Raw genomic sequence first — 20,536 nt, 5'->3', positions numbered from 1 at the left:
GACAACACCTCATGTGCTAGCCACTAGACCGTTCCAAAGGGACGATCGTATTTTGCCTCTTGCTTGTATGCAAGGTTGATGATTCTAGACAGCTCAATGGGTGATATGTGCCCATGTAATGTACGATAGGACTTGAGTGTTGCTTGTGGAGTTTTTACCTCATGTGTAGCTTTGATATATTACTATGGGAGTTTTTACCTCTCAAAGCATATTTTTATATATATACCTATTTTCGTAAAAGGCTTGGGATGCTTGACTATTCAAGTTGGGCTTCGTGACCCCCGGGAACATCCAGTCGGCGCTATTTGCTCGGATTTTAGGGACCATGCTCTGAATCTCCCTTGAGGGGTTTTATCTCATCCCTCCAATCGGTCTTCAGGAGCCATAGGGACTAGGGTGCTTAAATTGACCTTTCTTAAACTTTGACCTCCATATCACCTAGTCAACTTGATTTTACTCTCCGCTCAAGGATCCTACCTCATTTGCCGTATCATATTGCAATCAAGAACTTCTTTGAAGTCCATGTTACAATAACACATGCTGAATCTGGATCCAAGTATATTAAGATACATTGCATTATAAAAGTTGGAACACTGTTGACAACATAAGAAAAGCAGTTAAATTTTTCTTAATGTTAACAATAATGTCTAGTAGTAACCTATCTGAGAACTAAATTGGAAAACCGAAAGTTTCACCCTACACACAAATACAGATTCACTAATTTGATGTGAAAATTGATCGACGTTATATTTTAACAACAAAGATCCAAGAATATGAGTTTGAACTGCATCTAGTACCGAAATAGCCATAAAGAAAGCAAGAAGAAAAGGGAGAACCTAACCAACATGAATGGAAGGGACATGACAAGAAAACAGGACTGAATTCTATAGGGAGATATTCCAAAGCCAACTAAGGGCATCTCGATATGGCTCAACAATTGCATGATACATCTAAAGAACAGAAAACATAACTAAAAAGAATACAGAATGACTGCTCCAGGTATTAACTTTACCATAACTAAAAAGAAAATATTGAGATGTGCATAATAGATATAAGATAGGAGACTATATGTCATTTGTAAGGTTGTGAGAAAGTGACTCCTTTCGAACATCGGGTCATTCTTGACCTACTCAGGATCTCCTCTTGAGTATCGAGTCATTGACCTACTTAGAATCTCTCCTACTTCGTTCAAAATTCCACCCACATGATTCAACCAGGATTATGACTTTGGCTCGTACTTCTTCCGGCACGAGCTCTATCAATATGAAATTGTAAGTGAAAGCCATGGAACAGAGCCAAACTAAAAGGACATTCAAAGAGCTTTGCATGTTCAATTTTATTCGTTAAAACAATAAATGAGTTCGAGCATAACTTTTCTAGAGTTCCATGCCCGATCGTTTTCACAGCAACAAACTGTGCAAAGAACTTCTTTCACCACTTTTCTAGAGTTCCATGGCCCATCATTTTCAAGCATAAAGTATTTGAAAGATAAAATCTGTAACATGAAGAAACAGAGAAGTTTTCATTTCCACCACTTCGACTACTCATCCACGATTAAACATTTTTCATTTCCACTACTCGATCGACAAGAAGATAAGTTCTTCCATTTTGCAATTACACCAGCAATAAATCATCTAAACAAAGCCACGGCACTAGAAAGATCAGATAGCCGTGGTTGTGGCAGTAACCTCCACCATACCTTCTCGCATTGCCTGAGGGAAGCCAATCACTGAAGTGGAATTTTCAGAAGCCACAATTTTCTCCTGTTCTTCCTGATATGCATCGTTGTGAACCCCAAGTGCAGCCCGGCCTGATGGATCTGGGTTCTTCAACCATGCTGCATCCCATTCTACTGCTTTCGCCGTACTGCATGCCACACTCGGCCCACCAGGTACAGTTGCCCTTGCAGCATTCTTTTTTGAGAAAAGATTTTTAAGTTGGCAGTAAAAATGGTCCATTTCAAAAGGTTTTGAAGAAAGAACTTTATCCAACAATGTCAAAAGGATGCGTAAAACAAACAACATGATATATATACATTTGCAAAATTCTCATGCAATCTTGTCTATTTTATTGCATAAAATCCATGTACATTTCATCAATTATGTCGTTTAAACCTGTTGGTATTTTTTGTAGAATTTTTTTTCTTTCATATTCATGGCAAAGTACACAATTTCTAGCTACAATTACAAGGTAGTATAGCCAATCAACTTTTGACTACATGAGTGACATTCTTCCTGAGATTAAAAATTACTAGCAATTCTGATACCTTACCATGATGTCAAAGAGAGTAGAGAGTTCTCCATATTATATGCTTTGCAACAAAAAGAAATCTTAGAACAAAGTGAAAGAAAAAAAAGTAAAAGGAAGTCCTCTCACCTTTGGGAAGTGTTTCTCAAATATAGATCGGTAATAGTATCCCTCTTTTGTCATAGGAGTATTATCTGGATAAACAAAGCTTGCGTTCATCAACATGGCATCTGAAACCTAATCATTTAGCAAAGGAAAGGTGTTAGCAAAAATTACTCAATACTGAATGTGAATTATAATTAATAATTAAACAAGGATAAATTACCACTTAAGACAAAAATGTTGCAACTGAGTTCAAACATTTTGTTTTTTTTTGGTTTTTCAATCACATTTAATTAATTTAATTAATAGACTCAACTGCGCAACTATTCAAGTTCAAGTATGTTTATGCAATAGCAATAAAGAAAATTAGCGTACCAAATTGCAATATAATGCACAGTTTATGTACGAAATCAATAATTTATCCATTAAACAATTATCTGCAAGTAAATGATCGTGAAAGATATTTTAGGGGATAGAGACAATTCTAAGGTTTCTTTTATGCTTATCTTCTAAAATTAGAAAATGAAGTACATGTTCATTGGCATGTTCTTTCAAGCCATCAATCCAGCTATAGCCCACTCCATCACTAAATTGCTCCTTTTGCCTGTACAAGATGTGCTACATGCAGACAAGGATAAAGTAATCATCAGGTATAAATTGTCTGATTAAGAAAGTTGATCACTACTTGAACAAAACAATACAAAATGTGATCAGAAGAACCTTTGGTAAATAAGGATTCTGTTCATCATCAAATGCATTGCGCAGGACCCACTTCTCGATTCGACCAAGATCATGTCTTATCTGCATAAAAAAATACAAATTATGGTCTACGTAATCTTAAATCTGCTGATTCACAAGAGTTTTCACATTTTAATAAGAACCTATATTTAGAAGGGTGATATAGGTGAGGATGAAAAGGGGTGAGGGTTGCATTAGGTTGCTAGGTTGAATTCAGGCAAATGATTAAAATTTAGAAAGGTGATGATATTTATTTTAAGGAAAAACAAACTACAAAACACCTTTTATATTATAAATTATAGCTAATAAAAGACTTTTATCACCACAAGAATTTGTTCACGTTCATGCATTAAAGAAATACAAAATAGGTCTGTTTACCTACCATTTTCCATTCAGGATCGATGTCCATTGCAATGTTAATAAATTGCTTGTCCAGAAAGGGAACACGAGCCTCCACACCCCAAGCTGATGTTGCTTTGTTGGCTCGAAGGCAATCATATAAATGAAGAGCTTTAATCTAAATAATGATAAGTATGCTACCATCGTGAGCAAAATAAGAGTACAAGGGAAACTATAATCAAATTCATAAAATGAAATAGATTTCATCAAAAAGTAGCTGTTTGAGAAAAAATAACAGGCTACACAAACTTAAACCCACTCTACACAACAAAATGTAGATGTCGTGCTGGTAGAGATTGGATTTGAACATCATCATGTAGCTTAGAAAAGGAGAGAGGCACAACAGGAAGAAAAGAGGAAAATCCTATGCATGATTTTCTTTGGCTCACATCTGATAGCATTGGCCATCAGCTTGGTGGGAAGGATTTGAGAGAGGATATTGGATTAATAAACAGAGGATCATATGGCAAGGAAATAGCAAACGTAAGTAATCTAGAGAGGGGAAGGTCGCCTCGCCTGCATAAACTAAAGGAAGAACCTATGAATGGAGACTCAATTGTCCTAAATGCAGAGGGAAAAAATGTGCAAGAAGTACGATGATTCAAGAAAAAATCATTGATTATCATTATGTTGATAAAGTAAAACTAAAGAGAATATGGACACTCCAAATACCTTCCGACATGTTTCCAAATGGAACTCCTCCTTGTTTGGTGCTTTATGGAAATAAAGGTACCCGCCAAATATTTCATCAGAACCTTCACCAGAAAGAACCATCTTCACTCCTAATGATTTAATTTTCCGAGACATTAGAAACATTGGAGTGCTTGCCCTAATTGTAGTAACATCATAAGTTTCTATGTGATAAATGACTTCATCAAGTGCATCAATACCCTCCTGATAGAACAGAATGATTTTTATCATTGTCAGCCTCACATATGAACAGATCATCATATGAAAAGTAAACATACATCTTGTTCACAAAAGGAAATCGACAAAATTTTACCTGTACAGTGAAATGAAATTCATGATGGAATGTGCCAAGATAATCTGCAACTTCTCTAGCAGCTTTAAGATCTGGAGAGCCCTGTACAGAAACCATAACTATGAGGGAAGCAATCTTTACCAACCAAAAGAAACGTAAAGCATATACACAATGACAAGTGGAAGATATGAACATGAAAAAATCATGTATTTTCTTTTATTTATACTGATAGAAAAGCAGAGAAATATTCAAGGTAAAGTAGTTTATATGAGTAATGTGAGAGTTTAAGAAAGAAGTAAATCAGAATAATAGCAAGTAGTTCATGTTTGCTGATTTGGAGACGTTGTGGTAGTTTACCGGTACTTGATTATGGATACAAAGACCTGGCTGTTCTCATCAGGGAAAATGGTCAAATTTCCTTCATCCCAAATCTCTCAAGTCAGTTGAAAGATCAATTGACAAGCAAACATATCAAATGTTGAGAAAGTAATGGTCCTTTAAGCTAAAATCATATATCCTAAAAGATAGTGCCAAATAATTGAACTGTTAAGATAACATTACATTACAAAAAAAAAAAAAAAAGAGAGAGAGAGTAAAGATAAACAAACAAAAAAAGTATTCATGTCTTGTTTCTTGTAGCTTTCATCTTTCTGTGCATCTGCACAACAATTCCAGGCATTTATGCAGTAAAACCAACTTTTTTGCAGTAATTCCAACTTTAGAAACATCATATGAGCAATGTGAATTATAAGAAATTGAATTCACCTTTAAGCCAATACAGAAAGTATGCAATTGAGATCCCCATTGTCTAGCAACTTTTGCCTTTGACAAATGCCTTGAGGCAACAGCAGCAACAAGAGATGAATCAAGCCCACCAGATAAAAGCACACCAAATGGTACATCCGTCATTAACCTCTTAATAACAGCCTATAAAATTGTAAAATAAGATAATATAAATAATGCATTATGCAAAAAATAAAAATAAATAAAGGCCTTTGTTTAAAGCTAATTTCAAAGATTTTCATAAAAACAAAAGAAACAATAAACTGGAATAGCATAGTAATGGATAAACTGAATGATAGATTAAGAATGCAGAAGACTTTCACAAGATTCGAGAAGTTGTTGATAAGATGACATCAGTAGAAAACAATGAAAAAGAAAACATGCCTTTTCGAAGGCATCACGAAGAACTGGAGCATCATAAGGAGTTGAGGGTACACACTCTGCAAACCATGCGGGATTATAGAACCTCCGCAGTCCACCTGCAGAACAGTCAGATTGATAACAATGAAAACTGTCAATTCAAATTGCAGATTAGTGTCAATACTTGGCATCACAAATTTAACTTCACATTCTAAAAAAATGTATGGACACGACATTTATTTTGGTAATATAAGAATTTTATATTTTTTAAATATAACAATATTTTTCTAGTAACTCCAATCAGTAACAAACCACTTTTGCTTGAATATATATGTCCAGGTGGAAATGAGACAAAGCGTTCACAGTCATCACTCAAAGCTTTCATTTCAGAAGCAAACCAAACAGATCCTGGGACAAAGAAACAGTAATTATTAACATAAACTAGTGAAGAGATGAGAATAAAAAAATGAAAAGTGCAACACATGATATCGATGTCAATTTAGTTTAAAAATAATCCCATTATCTATGAGTAGCCAATAAAACTAAAGCTTTCAAACTGACAAAGAAATATTGTCCTAAAAGCACCATGATGAAATTAAACTAATATTTGTCCTAAAAGCACCATGATGAAAACTAAAGGTATACTTTGTTATATATTTATTATTATATATATGTGTGTGCACACGTGCGTGTGTCAAAAAGTATTGATTCCTAAATAGTCACTAGTTGAAACACAACAATAACAACCAAGTTTTATCCCACTAGGTGGGATCGGCTAAATAGTCACTAGTTGAAAGTTAAACTAATATGGAAAAAATGGTGCATACCATCAAGACCCCATCCCATGTACAGAGGAGTAATGCCAATGGCATCTCGAGCAGCAATGTAACTTCTATCACGGGTGTCAAGAAGAACAAATGAGAACATGCCATCCAACATATGAACAAAATCTTCTCCATATTCTTCATACTGAGAAAAGATATAAATCACTAGCATTGTTACCAATACAAATTATTAGATAAGAATCTTGCTTTTCTAAAGCTCAAGAACAGACATATAGAAAGTACTTATATCAAACACACTACAATAGAAAGATAATATGATCTCAGTATTTAGTACTTACAAGGTGTGCAATAACTTCACAATCACTTCCAGTCCGGAATTGATGAGATTCAAGGTTGGCTCTTAATTCCTCATGGTTGTAAATTTCTCCATTAACCTAGAAATGGTGCACAAATGAAAAAAATATATAGTTTCACATAAATAATAATACACAAAAGTCAGCACAAGAACAGCTAGGAATTTACTGAAAACTTCGCCTAGAGAAACAACACAATTAGGCTCAAGCAATAATGGATTGTTAACCTAAGGATTCAACATGTTAGTCACACATCAACTAATGTATAACCAACATAGAGCTAGAAATGAATTTTGAACATAGTGCTTCTCATACCGAGTCAGTCCCTATGTCACGAAATCAGAAAAATCCTAATAAAAATTCAATTAATAATCTTTCAACCCAATCATCTCACATTCACCTTTCCTCCAATGTCTATAAAAACATTTGGGATGGTGTTTTTTTAGGACAGATTTACTACATGCACTGATGATAACTTAATGGCAATATACCACAGGGTCAAGTTCAAGTAAGTGTTGTTGGACAAATATTATTTGCATGTTTACAATGCTTGCAAGCAATTAAATTTAAATTTTTAGTTTTAATCACTTACAAATTATATACTTGTTTCATTTCATAACTCTATTAAATTTCAAGATAATTAACTTAGATTAGCTCCCCAAAAATCTCTTTGAGTTATATACTTCTCAAGTTTCAACCTATTATTCTTTCCCAGATCTTTTCAAGTCTATTTATTTTTTAAGAGGATATCACTATTATTTTCTATCTTATTTGGCAACCATATAAAACCTTGAAGCAATTAAGCCTTTGCGAGAACTCACTCAATTTAGCATATTTGCATAATGTGGGTTTCAGATAATTTGTATAGCTATTCAAACTTGGCAATCTCATATCATGTTACACACTTTAGGAAAATCATTGAGATGATATAAAATTATAAAATGGATTCAGATAAAGATAGTTACTTCTAGTGAAAATTAAGGACAAATAGGAAGTTGATACCGATAAAAAATGAGGCATGAAAATGCTTGTCAAAAATACAAACCGTAACAACAATTGACTTGTCTTCATTGTAGAGTGGTTGATCTCCAGATGCAGGATCGACAATGGCCAAACGTTGGTGTGCTAGGTAGCAATCCTTAAAACAATGCAAACCACTCCAATCAGGACCTCTATGCCTTAACCTAATTTTATAGACAAAGTTAGCAACACAAATCACTAAAGAATTTAAAAAATAAAAGATTAATTTTCATGCTTGATGCAATTCAGAATTTAGCAATTTGAGAAAGATACATGCCGCCATGAAAAGGCTGTAAGTTAGACACCATGATTATGAATGATACGGGCTATAAATCCATGTTGTAAAAATGCATTTCACGACCTACTCATTTCCAGAAACCAATAGTTTATAGAATTAATAAACGATTTTGCACCAGCAACTCAGGGATGAGTCATGTCAAACCAATGACATATGCCCACATTTGGATAGCAATAGCAGCCTGTACCTGGCACTCTAGATTAACAGTAACTATATCAATTTTATAAAGTGCTCTAAGAAAATACTAAGAGATAAATTAAAAAATAACTAAATTAGTTCTTTATAATCAGTACAACCTAGTAGAATATAACATGTTATAAAATATTATGCCTATGCCAACTGTTTGTCTAATTAAGCAACAAAACCATGTTGCTACCATATGTTACAAGCTTGGGTACAAGATCAAGTCTTAATGGTGGTTTTGGTAATGGAACTAAGAAACGGTGAGAAACACATGGAGAGCTGGGTTAATTGGAGCAGAGATTATATTCACTATTTTTTATTAACCCTATTAGGAAAAAAATAAATAAGAAAAGGACGAGAAATCAATTAGTAGGAAAGAAAAAAAAAAGAAAGAAATAAAGAAGAAGAGAAATGAAAAATAAAATGAATGGAATTAAAAAAGAAAAAAAAAAGATCGGAAAGCCCCAGGCTCTCCGCGAGCAGCAGCGGCCAGGCTGGAACCTCGCTTCGTCGTCGCCGGTAAAAAATTCCTCTTCTCTTTGGCTCTGTGCCGAATCCGGTGCCGTATTCGACCGATAAGGCTTTCCTTCGGAGAACAGAAATAGAAGAGAATGTGCGGCCGGAATGAGGTTTTTGCAAGGGCTGCGTACGAATGGAATTTAGGGTTCTACTTTGTTCCCAGCCGTTATCCTCGCGGCGGCATAAGGTTTCACACAACAAAAAGGCAAACTGACAATCACACCACAAAGAGAAAAGGACCAAATCTAACAAACACTTCAAATTGCAAATAGCAGACGCGTTTTTCATCAAACTAATTTCGAATGATTGTAAAAGCATTCCCTCGATGTAAATCGAAAACGGTGAAAGGAGAGCAGAAATAGAAGAGAGTGCAAGGATGAAAAGGAACCTCCGAGAGAGTTCAATGATGCGGGATCTCTTGGCAAGCGAGGAATCGGCGCATCCGAGAACCGCAAGAATTCCACACATGGCGAAGACTTTGCCGTTCGCTCCGGCGCTGCGATCTACGTCGAAAGCAGAAGGAAAATGAGGAGAACAAGCGAATGATGGGGGTTTATGCAAGGGCTGCGCGGAGAGAGTAAGAGGAAGAATGAGATCTTCCAACTTTATTCCAAGCCGTTGATTCTAGCAGTATCTTCGATTCTTCGTCCAACCTTGAGCTGATCCACTACACATTGCTTGCTGGAAACAGGAAAATCATCAAATAAAAGTTTGACACGTGTTTATATTGTACCGAATTTCCCTATTTTCTCCCATACTTTTGCTATAATACCAAAATATTACTGAAATAATCGATGGGTTTGAAAATTGGGTAAATTTGCATGCACTCCCCATTAATAAACATAACTTTACATGCAGTCCCTATCAATGAAAAATTTTCTTTTCACTCCCCAGTCAAACATATTTACCTAATTGCTCATGATATTTTTAGGTACAAAAAGTCTAAAAATCAGTATAAATCCTCTTAAATTCAGTATATTAAATTAGAATATAGTATATTTTCTATTAAATTGAGTACGATTCTTTTTTCACATCAAAATATACTCAATTTTAGTTTAATGTGCTGAATTTAATAAAAAATATACTTGATTTTTAATATAAAGTACTGACGTTAAGAAGAATTATATTTATTTTCGGACTTTTTATACTCAATTTTTGACTTTTTGTACCTAAAAAATATGGGTTAATTTCAATAGAAAATATACTCGATCCTAGTATAGAGTACTGGATTATAGTGTAAAGTGCTGAATTTAATAAAAATTATACTTTTTAGACTTTTTATACCTAAAAAATAAGAGGGATAATTTTGATAGAAAATATACTCGATTTTTAATATAAAGTACTGACTTTAAGAAGAATTATACTCGTTTTCAGACTTTTTGTACTCAATTTTGGACTTTTTGTACCTAAAAAATTTGAGGGGCAATTTAGGTATCAATATTTGCATGAGGGAGTTGAAACAAGTAATACTTTGCATGCAGGGAGTGAAAACAAAGTTTTTTAGGCATGGGAATTGCATGTAAAGTTATGATTACCATTGGAGATTTTTCTCTAATTTACAGTTGAAAATTCGTTTAATTCGAAAAGAAAAAAATCTGGAATTTTTTTCCCTACTAATCTATGTTTTGTTTTCAAAATTTCTCAAAGTTTTTTACATTTTTTTGGTATGTGGATTGTTAATTTATTATATAAAAAAGAAAATTATCTTGGCCTCTATTTTTCAATTTTTAGTTGAAAATTCATTTTATAAATTATTACTGAAATTTTTTTAAAATACAAAAAACAAATTTACAAAAACATAAATAATAAAATGAGGGGCATAAATATCAATAGATGTTAAAAATAAAATAAAAAATAAAACACGATCAAAATTTTATTTTGGTAAAATATAAAGAATTAATATTAAACAACTTCGACGGCTGTTGAAAGTTGACCAATTGGCTAGTTGTTTATTGGCTTATTACATCATTATTAATTAATTAATTAGTTATTCCTTATCAATCATTTTAGTATCTTAATTCTTGCTATTTGAAGATCTCAAAATAAAATTATATTAATATTTTTTTTATTCACGTAGAAAAAATAATTCTAAGATTTATTAATAATTTCATAAACTCATTCATTAGTGATCTAAAGTTCAAGACTCAACTTTTTTTCATTAATCAATCGATCTAAAGTTCAACGTATTATTAAGAATTTTTCTCATTAATCAATATATTTATATTATATTACATATGCAATCAGATAAGACTAAATAAAAAATTTAAATTATTTTTTACAGGATAATTTTTCTTCTCTCAGATTTCTCCTTGCATTGTTTCACCTGATATGGGGCACCTTATACAACGCGTACAAGTCACTAGTATATATTGGAGTTCGGTTCTCTACCATTCTTGATCTTTTCCTTTCTTGATCTATAAATTTTTTAGATGCTTTCATCTAATAAAATCATCCGAAAAAATTATCTAAATTACATCAACATAAATTATATATATATATATATTAATCAATTTTTCAATTAAATACATTGATAAGATAAAAAATATTTAAAAATTATAATTTATATCCGAAATTGAGATAATTTAGATACAATTATTTTTGGATGGATTCATTAGAAAAAAAATTTATGGACCAGTGGACCACCGGAGAATACATGAACATTTATTCCATTAAATTTTAGAGTGATGGGACAAACCTCTTAATTTACATAGGACCGTACTAAGCCCTAATAAAAAGCAATAAATCAGTTAATATTAATTCCGGGATCATCAGTTTAATTTCATGAAAACATTTTATCATATGTTAGCTTAAATTTAAAAAAAAAATTGGTCTCATACCATCAGGATAAATCGACAGCTCAAGAATTTAGTATCTTTTAATTACGTATCTCATTTGGAGAAAAAAATTTCTACAAATTCATCATAGCTGAGGTTCGAACCGTGAATATTTAGATGACAATCTAAATACTCTATCGTTGCATCATAATCCCGAAGACCATATGCTAATTAAATTAGAAAGTGATGGACTGACGCACTACCAATTGAATATATTTTTTAAATTTCAAATTATTAATAGCTATATGTATAATAAAAAATTATTTTTGTTATAGAAATATTCATAACTATCAATTTTTAATTCAAAATTTACCATTTAGTCATCATCCAACTTTTGATTATTTTATTATTATTTTCTAAAAATAATTTATATTTTTATTATATTTAAAAAAATTTAATATTTCTAATAATTATCGGTCATCTGCCTTCTCTGAACCGATAGTGAATTTTCCACTTGTAAAATAGATAGGGACATTAAAGACAGATCTTCCGTACTGGTTCAGACCGCCTCCTTTCCGAGCACGGATCCTCTGGGACCAGAGGATGATCCATTTTTTTAGACCATTGATTTAGATGGACCCTACTTATTTAAAAATAGAGTTCATCCAAATCAAAGATCCTCATGCAATGGATCATCCCCTAATCTAAATTTACGGACAAGAAGATCTCTATTATTTACACAGCGTTGGTCCAACAAATACAGTGGTACTTTATTTAGCACAAGTTCATTTAAAATCAACAAGTTTAACTCACCGTGCTTCCTTTCTCCTCCTCCACCTAGACCCGACCCCGGGCCGGGTCTGGCCCGGACCCGGCCCGGGCCCGTAACCGGGTCAACGGGCCGGTTGCCCGTTGACCCGGTTCGCCGGGTCGAGGCCGGCAAGTTGCCGGGATTCCGCTCATCGATGTAAGCCGTGAACCGCCGGTTAACCGGGTTGAGCCGTGGTTCGTAAATTTTTTTTAAGCGGCTGAACCGCCGGTTAACCGGGTTAACCGGCGGTTCGTAGCCATTGGGAGGGTTTTTAGGTATTTTTTCAACGGTAGATCATTTGACCGTTTTTGATCAATGGCTATGATTTAGTGTCGTTACTATCAAAACTCTATAAATAGAGCTTATTTCATCATTTTTCACACATCTTCTCTACTCTTAATCTCATTTTCGTATTCTCTAATCTCTACACGCTTTCGTTTCATTACAATGGAAGGAGGCATCATCTCGAGCTCGGAAGGGAAAGCAAATAATGAATCCGCGGGAGGAGGACCCCAACATTCAATCCACCGATGATGAGATCGAGCATCTTCCGAATCCAACACCCGAAACACAAGGAAGTACCGATGCAATTACTTCTAAGGTTCGGGAACTTCCTCCTCTAAAGTCTTCTATTTTTACTAAACATTTTGAGAAGGTCACTCTTCCGTCGGGAGAAATGCGTGCAAAATGTAAGCACTGCAATGCTTCCTACAAATTCCAAGTCGGCGGCGGCTATGGGTCGTTGAAACGACATGTAGAAACGAAGCACCCGACGGAATATGGACTCGACCGTTCTCAAACACAATTATCAAGATTTTCTTCAACTAGCGGTAGTACCGATTCCGGTTTATTTTTATATTCGGATAATAAATTAAGAGAATCATTAGCTAAATTTGTTTCCGTAGAAAATCTTTCTTTTAGTTTTGGATCTAAATGCACATTTGAAGATTTTTGTAAAGAATCTCTTAATCCATGTGCTAAACGTGTTCCTAGGACTACACTTACTCGTACAATTAAAAAATTAGTAAAACAAGGAAAAAAGAATTTAATTGATGAATTTAGTAAATTAGATAATAAAGTTTCTTTATGTTCCGATATTTGGAGTGATCATTGGCAAACACATTCGTATATGGGTGTGACTTGCCATTGGATCGATAACTCTTGGAATCTCCAAAAGATTATTAGCTTATAGAGTTTTTGATGAATCACATAATGCTCATAATATCGCACAATTATTATGTTTAATTTTAGAAGAATATGGTTTAACTCATAAAATATTTTCAATATCATTAGATAATGCTAGTTCTAATACCGCTTGTATAGATGATCTAAAATTTGTTTGTCAACCTATTATTGGAGGTTTATTTTTTCATATTCGTTGTATATGCCATGTTTTAAATTTATGTGTTCAAGATGGTTTAAAAATTTTAGAAAGTTATATTAAACTAATTAGAATTGCAATTTCTTATTTATGGTCTCATCCATCTATAATGAAACAATGGGGTAGGTTTTGTAAAATTAATGGAATGAGACCTAAAAAATTTCCACGTGATGTACCAACACGTTGGAATTCAACATACCAATTATTACAAGATTCATTTCAATATAAAGAATTATTATGTTTATTTTTTGCACAAAACACTAATACTAATATATATTTATTTTCACAACAATGGAATATTTGTAGTAGTATTTGTGAAATTTTAAAAGTATTTAATGATGCAACCGAACAACTTTCCAGTGTTTATTATCCTACTGCTCAATTAGTTTTAGAAAATTTTTCTAATATAGTATTAGTTTTAAATAAACATATTAATAATGAATCTTTATCTCCTTGCATCTTAGCTATGAAAACTAAATGGGAAAAATATTTTTATTTAATTCCTGAAATTTATTTAATTGTATTTGCTTTAGATCCTAGATTTAAATTAGAAGTTTTACAAGAAATGTTAACTTTATATTATGACGCTTTAATTCCAATTAAAGATTCTTCTTCCCCTGATCCAGTTAATATTATATATAATGTTAGAATTTATTTATATGATATTTATAATCAATATTATGCAAAATATGGAACACAAATTAATATTTCTGAAATTCAACAAACTACTAGTAGTAATTTAAAACTTACAAAGACACAACTCTTATTAAAAGAACGGACAAAACGTCCACGAGGATCCTCAAGTTCCACACAGGAACTTGAGAATTATTTTATGACTTCTTTTGATTTTAATGAAGCAGATAGAGAAAACTTTGATATCTTAAAGTGGTGGTCACAGAAGGCTCAAAGTTTTCCCGTTCTCTCCGTGATCGCAAAAGAAATTTTAGCTTGTCCAGTGTCAACTGTTGTTGTGGAGCAGACGTTCAGTGCCGGCGGCAACATATTAGATGAACGACGATCAACTTTGTCTCCCGACTCATTGGAAGCCCAAACATTACTGGACGATTGGACCAGAGCGGAGAAAAGAATCCAAGGAATGCAACTTTCAGATGACGAAGTTGAAGATTTTGATACTGAAGGAACAAATACGATAGGAACAGGAAATGGAAGTGAATGAAAATGTAAAAGGATAAAAATGTAAAAGAACTACGTGGGCTTTGATTCCCCTAAAGGGATACGTAGGCAACTTAAATAAGTGCAAGCCCTTTTTTCAATAAATTTTAATTTCTAATTTTTAATGTTTAATTTTTAATTTTTAATTTTTTTTAACATATTAATCTTGAACCGTGGCGAACCGTGACGAACCGTGAACCGAACCGTGAACCGGCGGTTCTGAACCATGAACCGTAACCGTCTTGGGCGGTTAAGGTTAAGGGTCGACCTGCCTGGAACCGTCGAACCGGCGGTTCCGAACCGTCGAACCGTCGGTTCCGAACCGTGGTCAGGTCTACCTCCACCACCATCTTCCTCCAAAACCAGTGCTCCCTCCACACCACCTCCATCCTCTCGATCGGCACTCCCTTCGTCTCTGGCACTAGCGCCACCACGAACGCCGTCATCACCGCCAGCCACCCCGCGAAGAAGAAGAACACCCCCGCCCTCATCCTGCACAGCATCGCCAGCAGCGTCTGCCCCATCACCGCCGCCCCCACCATTCCCACCGCCACCACCACGCTCTGCCCCGTCGACCGCACCTCCAGCGTGAATATCTCGCTCGGCACCAACCACCCCAGCGGGCCCCATGACACCCCAAAACCCGCCACGTAGACGCAGATGGACCCCAGCACCCAGTACGCGTACCCACTGTCCATCGCGCCGTGGTCCTTCAGCTGCGTCCACAGGACGCCGCCCACCACGACGTGCGTCGCCAGCATCAGCACTCCGCCGACGACGAACAGGACGCGCCGGCCAACCCGGTCGACGATTAACATGCCGACGGCAATGAAGGCCGTGCTGATGACTCCGGTGAGGACGGCGGACAAGAGCGAGAAGCTTTCGCTGAGACCGATCGTGCGAAAGATCACCGGCGCGTAGAAGCCGATGACGTTGATGCCGGTCATCTGCTTGAAGAACGGGATGAGAACCGCCATCACCAGCTGTGGCCGGAACTTCCTCTCCAAGATCGAAGAAGTAGATTTCGTGGAGGCAGAGGAAGCGGCGGCGAGCATGTCTTGGAGCTCGGCCTCGACGTCGGCGGTTCCTCGGATCTTTTGGAGGAGGATTCGGGCGGAATCTTCCGGAGAGGAGTTGCTGTTATGGAGGCGACGGAGGAGGACGCTGTTGGGGGTGTCGGGGAGGAAGAGGGCGCCGAGGGAAAGGACGGCGGCGGGGAGGAGGGCGGCGGAGAGCGAGAGTCGCCAGCCCCAGTTCACGTGGAGCTTGTTGACGCCGTAGTTGACGAGGTTGGCGGAGAGGACGCCAAGGCCGACGAAGAGATCGAAGGCGTTATTGATGGCGCCGCGGTGCTGCGGCGGAGCCATTTCCGATAGATACAGAGGTACGGACTGCAGGAGCATTTTATAATATTGCAAAAGATTAGGGGTGTCAACCAATATTTGCTCCAATAATTTATGACAATAAAAGCAACGAAGAGTTAAGTTATATGATGGCAAATAAATATATTATTTGATAAATTTTAATATGGATATTTAACTTGTTAAATACAATTTAATTTTTATTGCATGAATTTATTAAAAAAATATTAACCACAACCTAATAACTCATTTTAATATAGACAATGAAATTAGAAATAAAGTAGTAGGAGGTTGGATCCATTAGATCGTACAATTATGATCTAATGGATGGATGATTTTATTTATAGATGAGATTTTATGGATCTCACTTATTATAATAGATGGGGTCTATGAGATTTCATCTATTACCAACCTTTGGTCCAGGAGATAAGATTTTTCGGACCATTTTTTACGGTCCAAGGGATGAACCGTTAAAAATTATTGGTCCTTTTGAATGGACTCTACTTGAGCGGATCATGAATTACGGTCTAGAGGATGAACCACTTTATTAATAGATGGGATCTTATGAACTCCACCTGTTATACAGGTAGGGTCCATAAGATCTCATCTATTGACAACCTTGGGTCCACTCCTCCCACCTATTAGCAACCCCTGGTCCAGTAGCGGATCAAGGGTTGCGGTCCAGAGGATCCCGACTAATAAAGTAGGAGGTTGGATCCTCTGGACCGCAAAGTGTGGTCCAAAGGATGGATCACTTCATTCATAGATGGGATCTTATGAATCTCACTTGTTATACAGATAAGGTCCATGGAATCCCACCTATTAGCAATTCCTGATCCAAGAGCGGACCATGAGTTGTGGTCCAGAGGATCCCGGCTAATAAAGTAGGAGGGCGGATCTTCTAGATCGCAAAGTACAATCGAGAAGATGAACCACTTCATTCATAGATGGGATCTTATGGACCCCACCTATTATACAGGTAGGATTTATCAGATCCCATCTATTAGTAACTCCTGGCTCAAGAGTGAACTAGAGATTGTGGTCCAGAAGAACCCAGCTAATAAAATAGGAGGTACCACTTTATTACGGTCTAAAGGATCAGCTAATAAAATAGGAGGTACCTGAGCGGATCAGGGATTACGGTCTAAAGGATGAACCACTTTATTAATAGATGAGATCTTATGGACTCCATCTGTTATACAGGTAGGGTCCATAGGATCCCACCTATTAAGAACCTCGGATCCACTCTTCCCACATATTAGCAACCCCTGGTCCAGTAGCGGATCAAGGGTTGTGGTCCAGAGAATCTCGACTAATAAAGTAAGAGGTCGGATGCTCTGGACCGCAAAGTATGGTCCAAAGGATGGATCACTTCATTCATAGGTAGGATCTTATAGACCCCACTTGTTATACAGATAGGGTCCATGGAATCTCACCTATTAGCAACTCCTGATCCAGGAGTGGACCAGGAGTTGCGGTCCATAGGATATCGGCTAATAAAGTAGGAGGGCAGATCTTCTAGACCGTAAAATACAATCCAGAGGATGAACCATTTCATTCATAGGTGAGATCTTATGTACCCCACCTGTTATACAAGTAGGGTTTATCAGATCTCATCTATTAGCAACTCCTGGTTCAAAAATGGACTAAAGATTATGATCTAGAAGATCCCAATTAATAAAATAGGAGGTCGGATGCTTTAGATCATAAAGTACTGTCCAAATAATGGACCATTTAATTAATAAGTAAGATAACTGTAATTAATATTAGACATTAATGAAATAATACTGAAATTATGAAAGTTTCAAGAGTAAAAATGATTTACAATATTAATAATATTTAATTTATTTTTACTTGGTTGGTGAAGCCTATGCCGACGCCTAGGAGGACGCGTCCCAAGATGAGCATGTACACGTCGGCGGCGAGGCCACCGAGGATCGCTCCAGCAGCGAAGAAGGCGCCGCCAAGGAGCATGGAGGCGCGGCGGCCGAGCGCCTGCGTCACCGGCGACGCACAGAGGGAGGAGAAGAAACCAGCGATGTAGAGCGACGAGGTGAACGCCGTCAGCAACTGGCTGTCGAATTTGCAGTAGTTGCTGGCGTGCGCGCCGGCGCCGCTCATCTTCGCGTGCACCACCGGGAAGAATTTCTCCAGAAACGGATCCATCGAAGTCACTCCACCTAGAAACATTAAAAAAAAAAAAAATTGCGTTGACTGAACGATGGTTCGGGGATAGAAACTCGAAGCTAAGGTATTATTAAGATAACCGGAGATGCCGAGGTCGTAGCCGAAGAGGATGCCGCCGGAGGCAGCGACGGCGCAGGAGATGACGACGAAGGGGGTGATTCTGGCGTTGTAGACATGGTGGTTTTTGGCGGCTTCGACTGTTTCCATGAATTGTAAAATTGCAAAGGATGCCAGTGAGCTAGCGCTGAAAGCCTTAAAGTGAGTGGCATTAATAGAAAAGAAATAAATAACAACAAATATAAAAAAATTAATTACTTATATATCTTACCTCTTTAATAACTAATTTTTAATTTTAATAAAAATTAAAATTAAATTATGTTAATATTTTTTTTAACGTGATAATAAATTTAAGGTTTATTAATAATTTTTTATTATTTTTTATAACAAAATATGTATTATCATAATTTTCTTTACTAGTAGAAATTTAGATGGGTGGATAGATTCAGATTGGCAAGTTGACGAATTAAAATATCAAAATTTGAATTCAACCTGATTAATATTTCGGATCAAATTGTGTCGACTCGAATCTGATCCGTTTATCTGTATTTGATTGGAACCTGACCTGACATGATTCATAATTTGAATCTAATCAAAATCCGACCTGAAATGACTCATTTATAAAAACATGTTCATCTTAACGCAAACTCAATCCGAATACGATCTAAAAATACTCATTTTATTAAAATATATTTATTTTAATTTAAATCTAATCAAAAAATATTTATAAATGAATTTATAAATTGTAATCAAATCATTTTAGATTGACCTGAATCTAATCTATTTATTAATCGTGTCAATCAAAACGATACAAATCTATCTAAATCTAATAAAATCTAACCCTAACATAATTTTTATATATTCAATTCGGATTGTATTCCTATGTTGAATCATAAATTATCGCTCTTAATTTTTTTTAATCGCATATCTTAAAATTGATAATATCATAAATAGAAATTTTTTTTATAAATATTCATAGATGAAGTTAAAAAAAGTATACTTTTTGACATTTTGGCTAAAAATATATATATAATATCTGTTACACATACAATCCAAGTGCGTGATGACATTTTCCCGAGATTTATGTAGATGTTTGTAAAATTAAAAAAAGCTTAAAATTAGAGATGAGCTCTGAGATTTTTAAATTAAGAACCCTAGTAATAAAAATTCAAATCTGTTTTTTCTTCTTAAATGAAATTCTTAATTACTCAAAATGAATGATAAAGTACGGTAACATATTCGAGCGTTTCAAAATAACTTAAAAATGAATTATTTTTAATAAAATGATTAGTAATGGTTTTATTTTCTATATAAATATAAATTTTCAATAATATTTTAATAAATTATTATTTTAAAAACAAATACATTCAATAGGTAAAAAAATATACACATGATTATAATTAAATTAAAATTTATAAATTAATTAAATAAAATTATAAATTTAATTAAAAATCATAAATTAATTAATATATTAATTATAAATTATAAATAAATAAAATTAAAATATCAAATAAAAATAATAATAAATAAAAGTATGTGATTGGTAACGGTTGGTCCATACAAAAGTTGTTGGTAGATTTTTTTATTGTGAAAAAAATAATAAATTTTTATATTTTGGATGTAATATATTATATGACGCATTTTGTAAAAGAGTATCCGTTGACATGCCATTTATAGAGAGATAAATTAAAATTAAAACATTGAGCAAGTCATAAGTCATCAAATGAGAGGGTATTTCTCTCAGTTTCATCGAGAATCAATCTTTCATTTTATAATTTTACCATATGATAACCAACTCAACCAAATCCGGAGGCTGCACATTGAAACTATAAGACAGCATATTTAGTTATTTATAACTCTAATAATTAGAGGCGTCCTTAATGGACTATCTTTTCCGATTATGTTTTGGAATTTGACAAAATTCCTATTGAGTGCCAAAACTTGCTTTCAACTATGCACAGCACAACCATCGCCATTAAACACCTTTAGCCCACACAACACATTTCTCTTCGCCGGAATTCAA

At 35.0% G+C, this 20,536-nt stretch overlaps 2 protein-coding genes across 2 annotated transcripts; both read right to left on the bottom strand.

Moving 5' to 3' along the window:
* Positions 1-1,463: 1,463 nt before the first annotated feature.
* On the bottom strand, positions 1,464-9,356 carry LOC122026997 (asparagine synthetase [glutamine-hydrolyzing] 2). The gene is made up of 14 exons (XM_042585777.1): positions 9,158-9,356; positions 7,795-7,933; positions 6,735-6,830; positions 6,439-6,580; positions 5,924-6,019; positions 5,636-5,730; positions 5,234-5,395; positions 4,490-4,570; positions 4,159-4,380; positions 3,470-3,604; positions 3,070-3,150; positions 2,881-2,967; positions 2,377-2,484; positions 1,464-1,913 (listed from the first exon to the last, which is right to left on the bottom strand). Exons 1-14 carry the CDS (start codon positions 9,235-9,237, stop codon positions 1,662-1,664), a joined length of 1,776 nt encoding a protein of 591 aa, XP_042441711.1. The 5' UTR covers positions 9,238-9,356; the 3' UTR covers positions 1,464-1,661.
* Positions 9,357-9,393: 37 nt separating this feature from the next.
* On the bottom strand, positions 9,394-18,696 carry LOC122026838 (hexose carrier protein HEX6-like). Its single transcript, XM_042585543.1, has 4 exons — positions 18,537-18,696; positions 18,124-18,449; positions 15,247-16,299; positions 9,394-9,450 (listed from the first exon to the last, which is right to left on the bottom strand). Exons 1-4 carry the CDS (start codon positions 18,661-18,663, stop codon positions 9,394-9,396), a joined length of 1,563 nt encoding a protein of 520 aa, XP_042441477.1. The 5' UTR covers positions 18,664-18,696.
* Positions 18,697-20,536: the final 1,840 nt, after the last annotated feature.

The sequence above is a fragment of the Zingiber officinale genome, chromosome 10A, assembly GCF_018446385.1.
Source record: "Zingiber officinale cultivar Zhangliang chromosome 10A, Zo_v1.1, whole genome shotgun sequence".
Classification (NCBI taxonomy): Eukaryota; Viridiplantae; Streptophyta; class Magnoliopsida; order Zingiberales; family Zingiberaceae; genus Zingiber; species Zingiber officinale.
The sequence above is the reverse complement of the archived record's forward strand: the minus strand, read 5'-3'. Positions and strand labels throughout refer to the sequence as shown.

What these genes read in the sequence shown, in the direction of transcription:
- LOC122026997 (XM_042585777.1), bottom strand. Translation starts at nt 9,237, where the DNA reads ATGTGTGGAATTCTTGCGGTTCTCGGATGCGCCGATTCCTCGCTTGCC. An exon ending in CATGGGATGGGGTCTTGATG is followed by an intron (nt 6,020 to 6,438) that starts GTATGCACCATT and finishes TCTTTGTCCCAG; the next exon opens with GATCTGTTTGGTTTGCTTCT. An exon ending in ATTTGGAAACATGTCGGAAG is followed by an intron (nt 3,605 to 4,158) that starts GTATTTGGAGTG and finishes ATCATTATTTAG; the next exon opens with ATTAAAGCTCTTCATTTATA.
- LOC122026838 (XM_042585543.1), bottom strand. Translation starts at nt 18,663, where the DNA reads ATGGAAACAGTCGAAGCCGCCAAAAACCACCATGTCTACAACGCCAGA. An exon ending in GCATAGGCTTCACCAACCAA is followed by an intron (nt 16,300 to 18,123) that starts GTAAAAATAAAT and finishes ATGCTCCTGCAG; the next exon opens with TCCGTACCTCTGTATCTATC. An exon ending in GGAGGAAGATGGTGGTGGAG is followed by an intron (nt 9,451 to 15,246) that starts GTAGACCTGACC and finishes TCCTGTTTCCAG; the next exon opens with CAAGCAATGTGTAGTGGATC.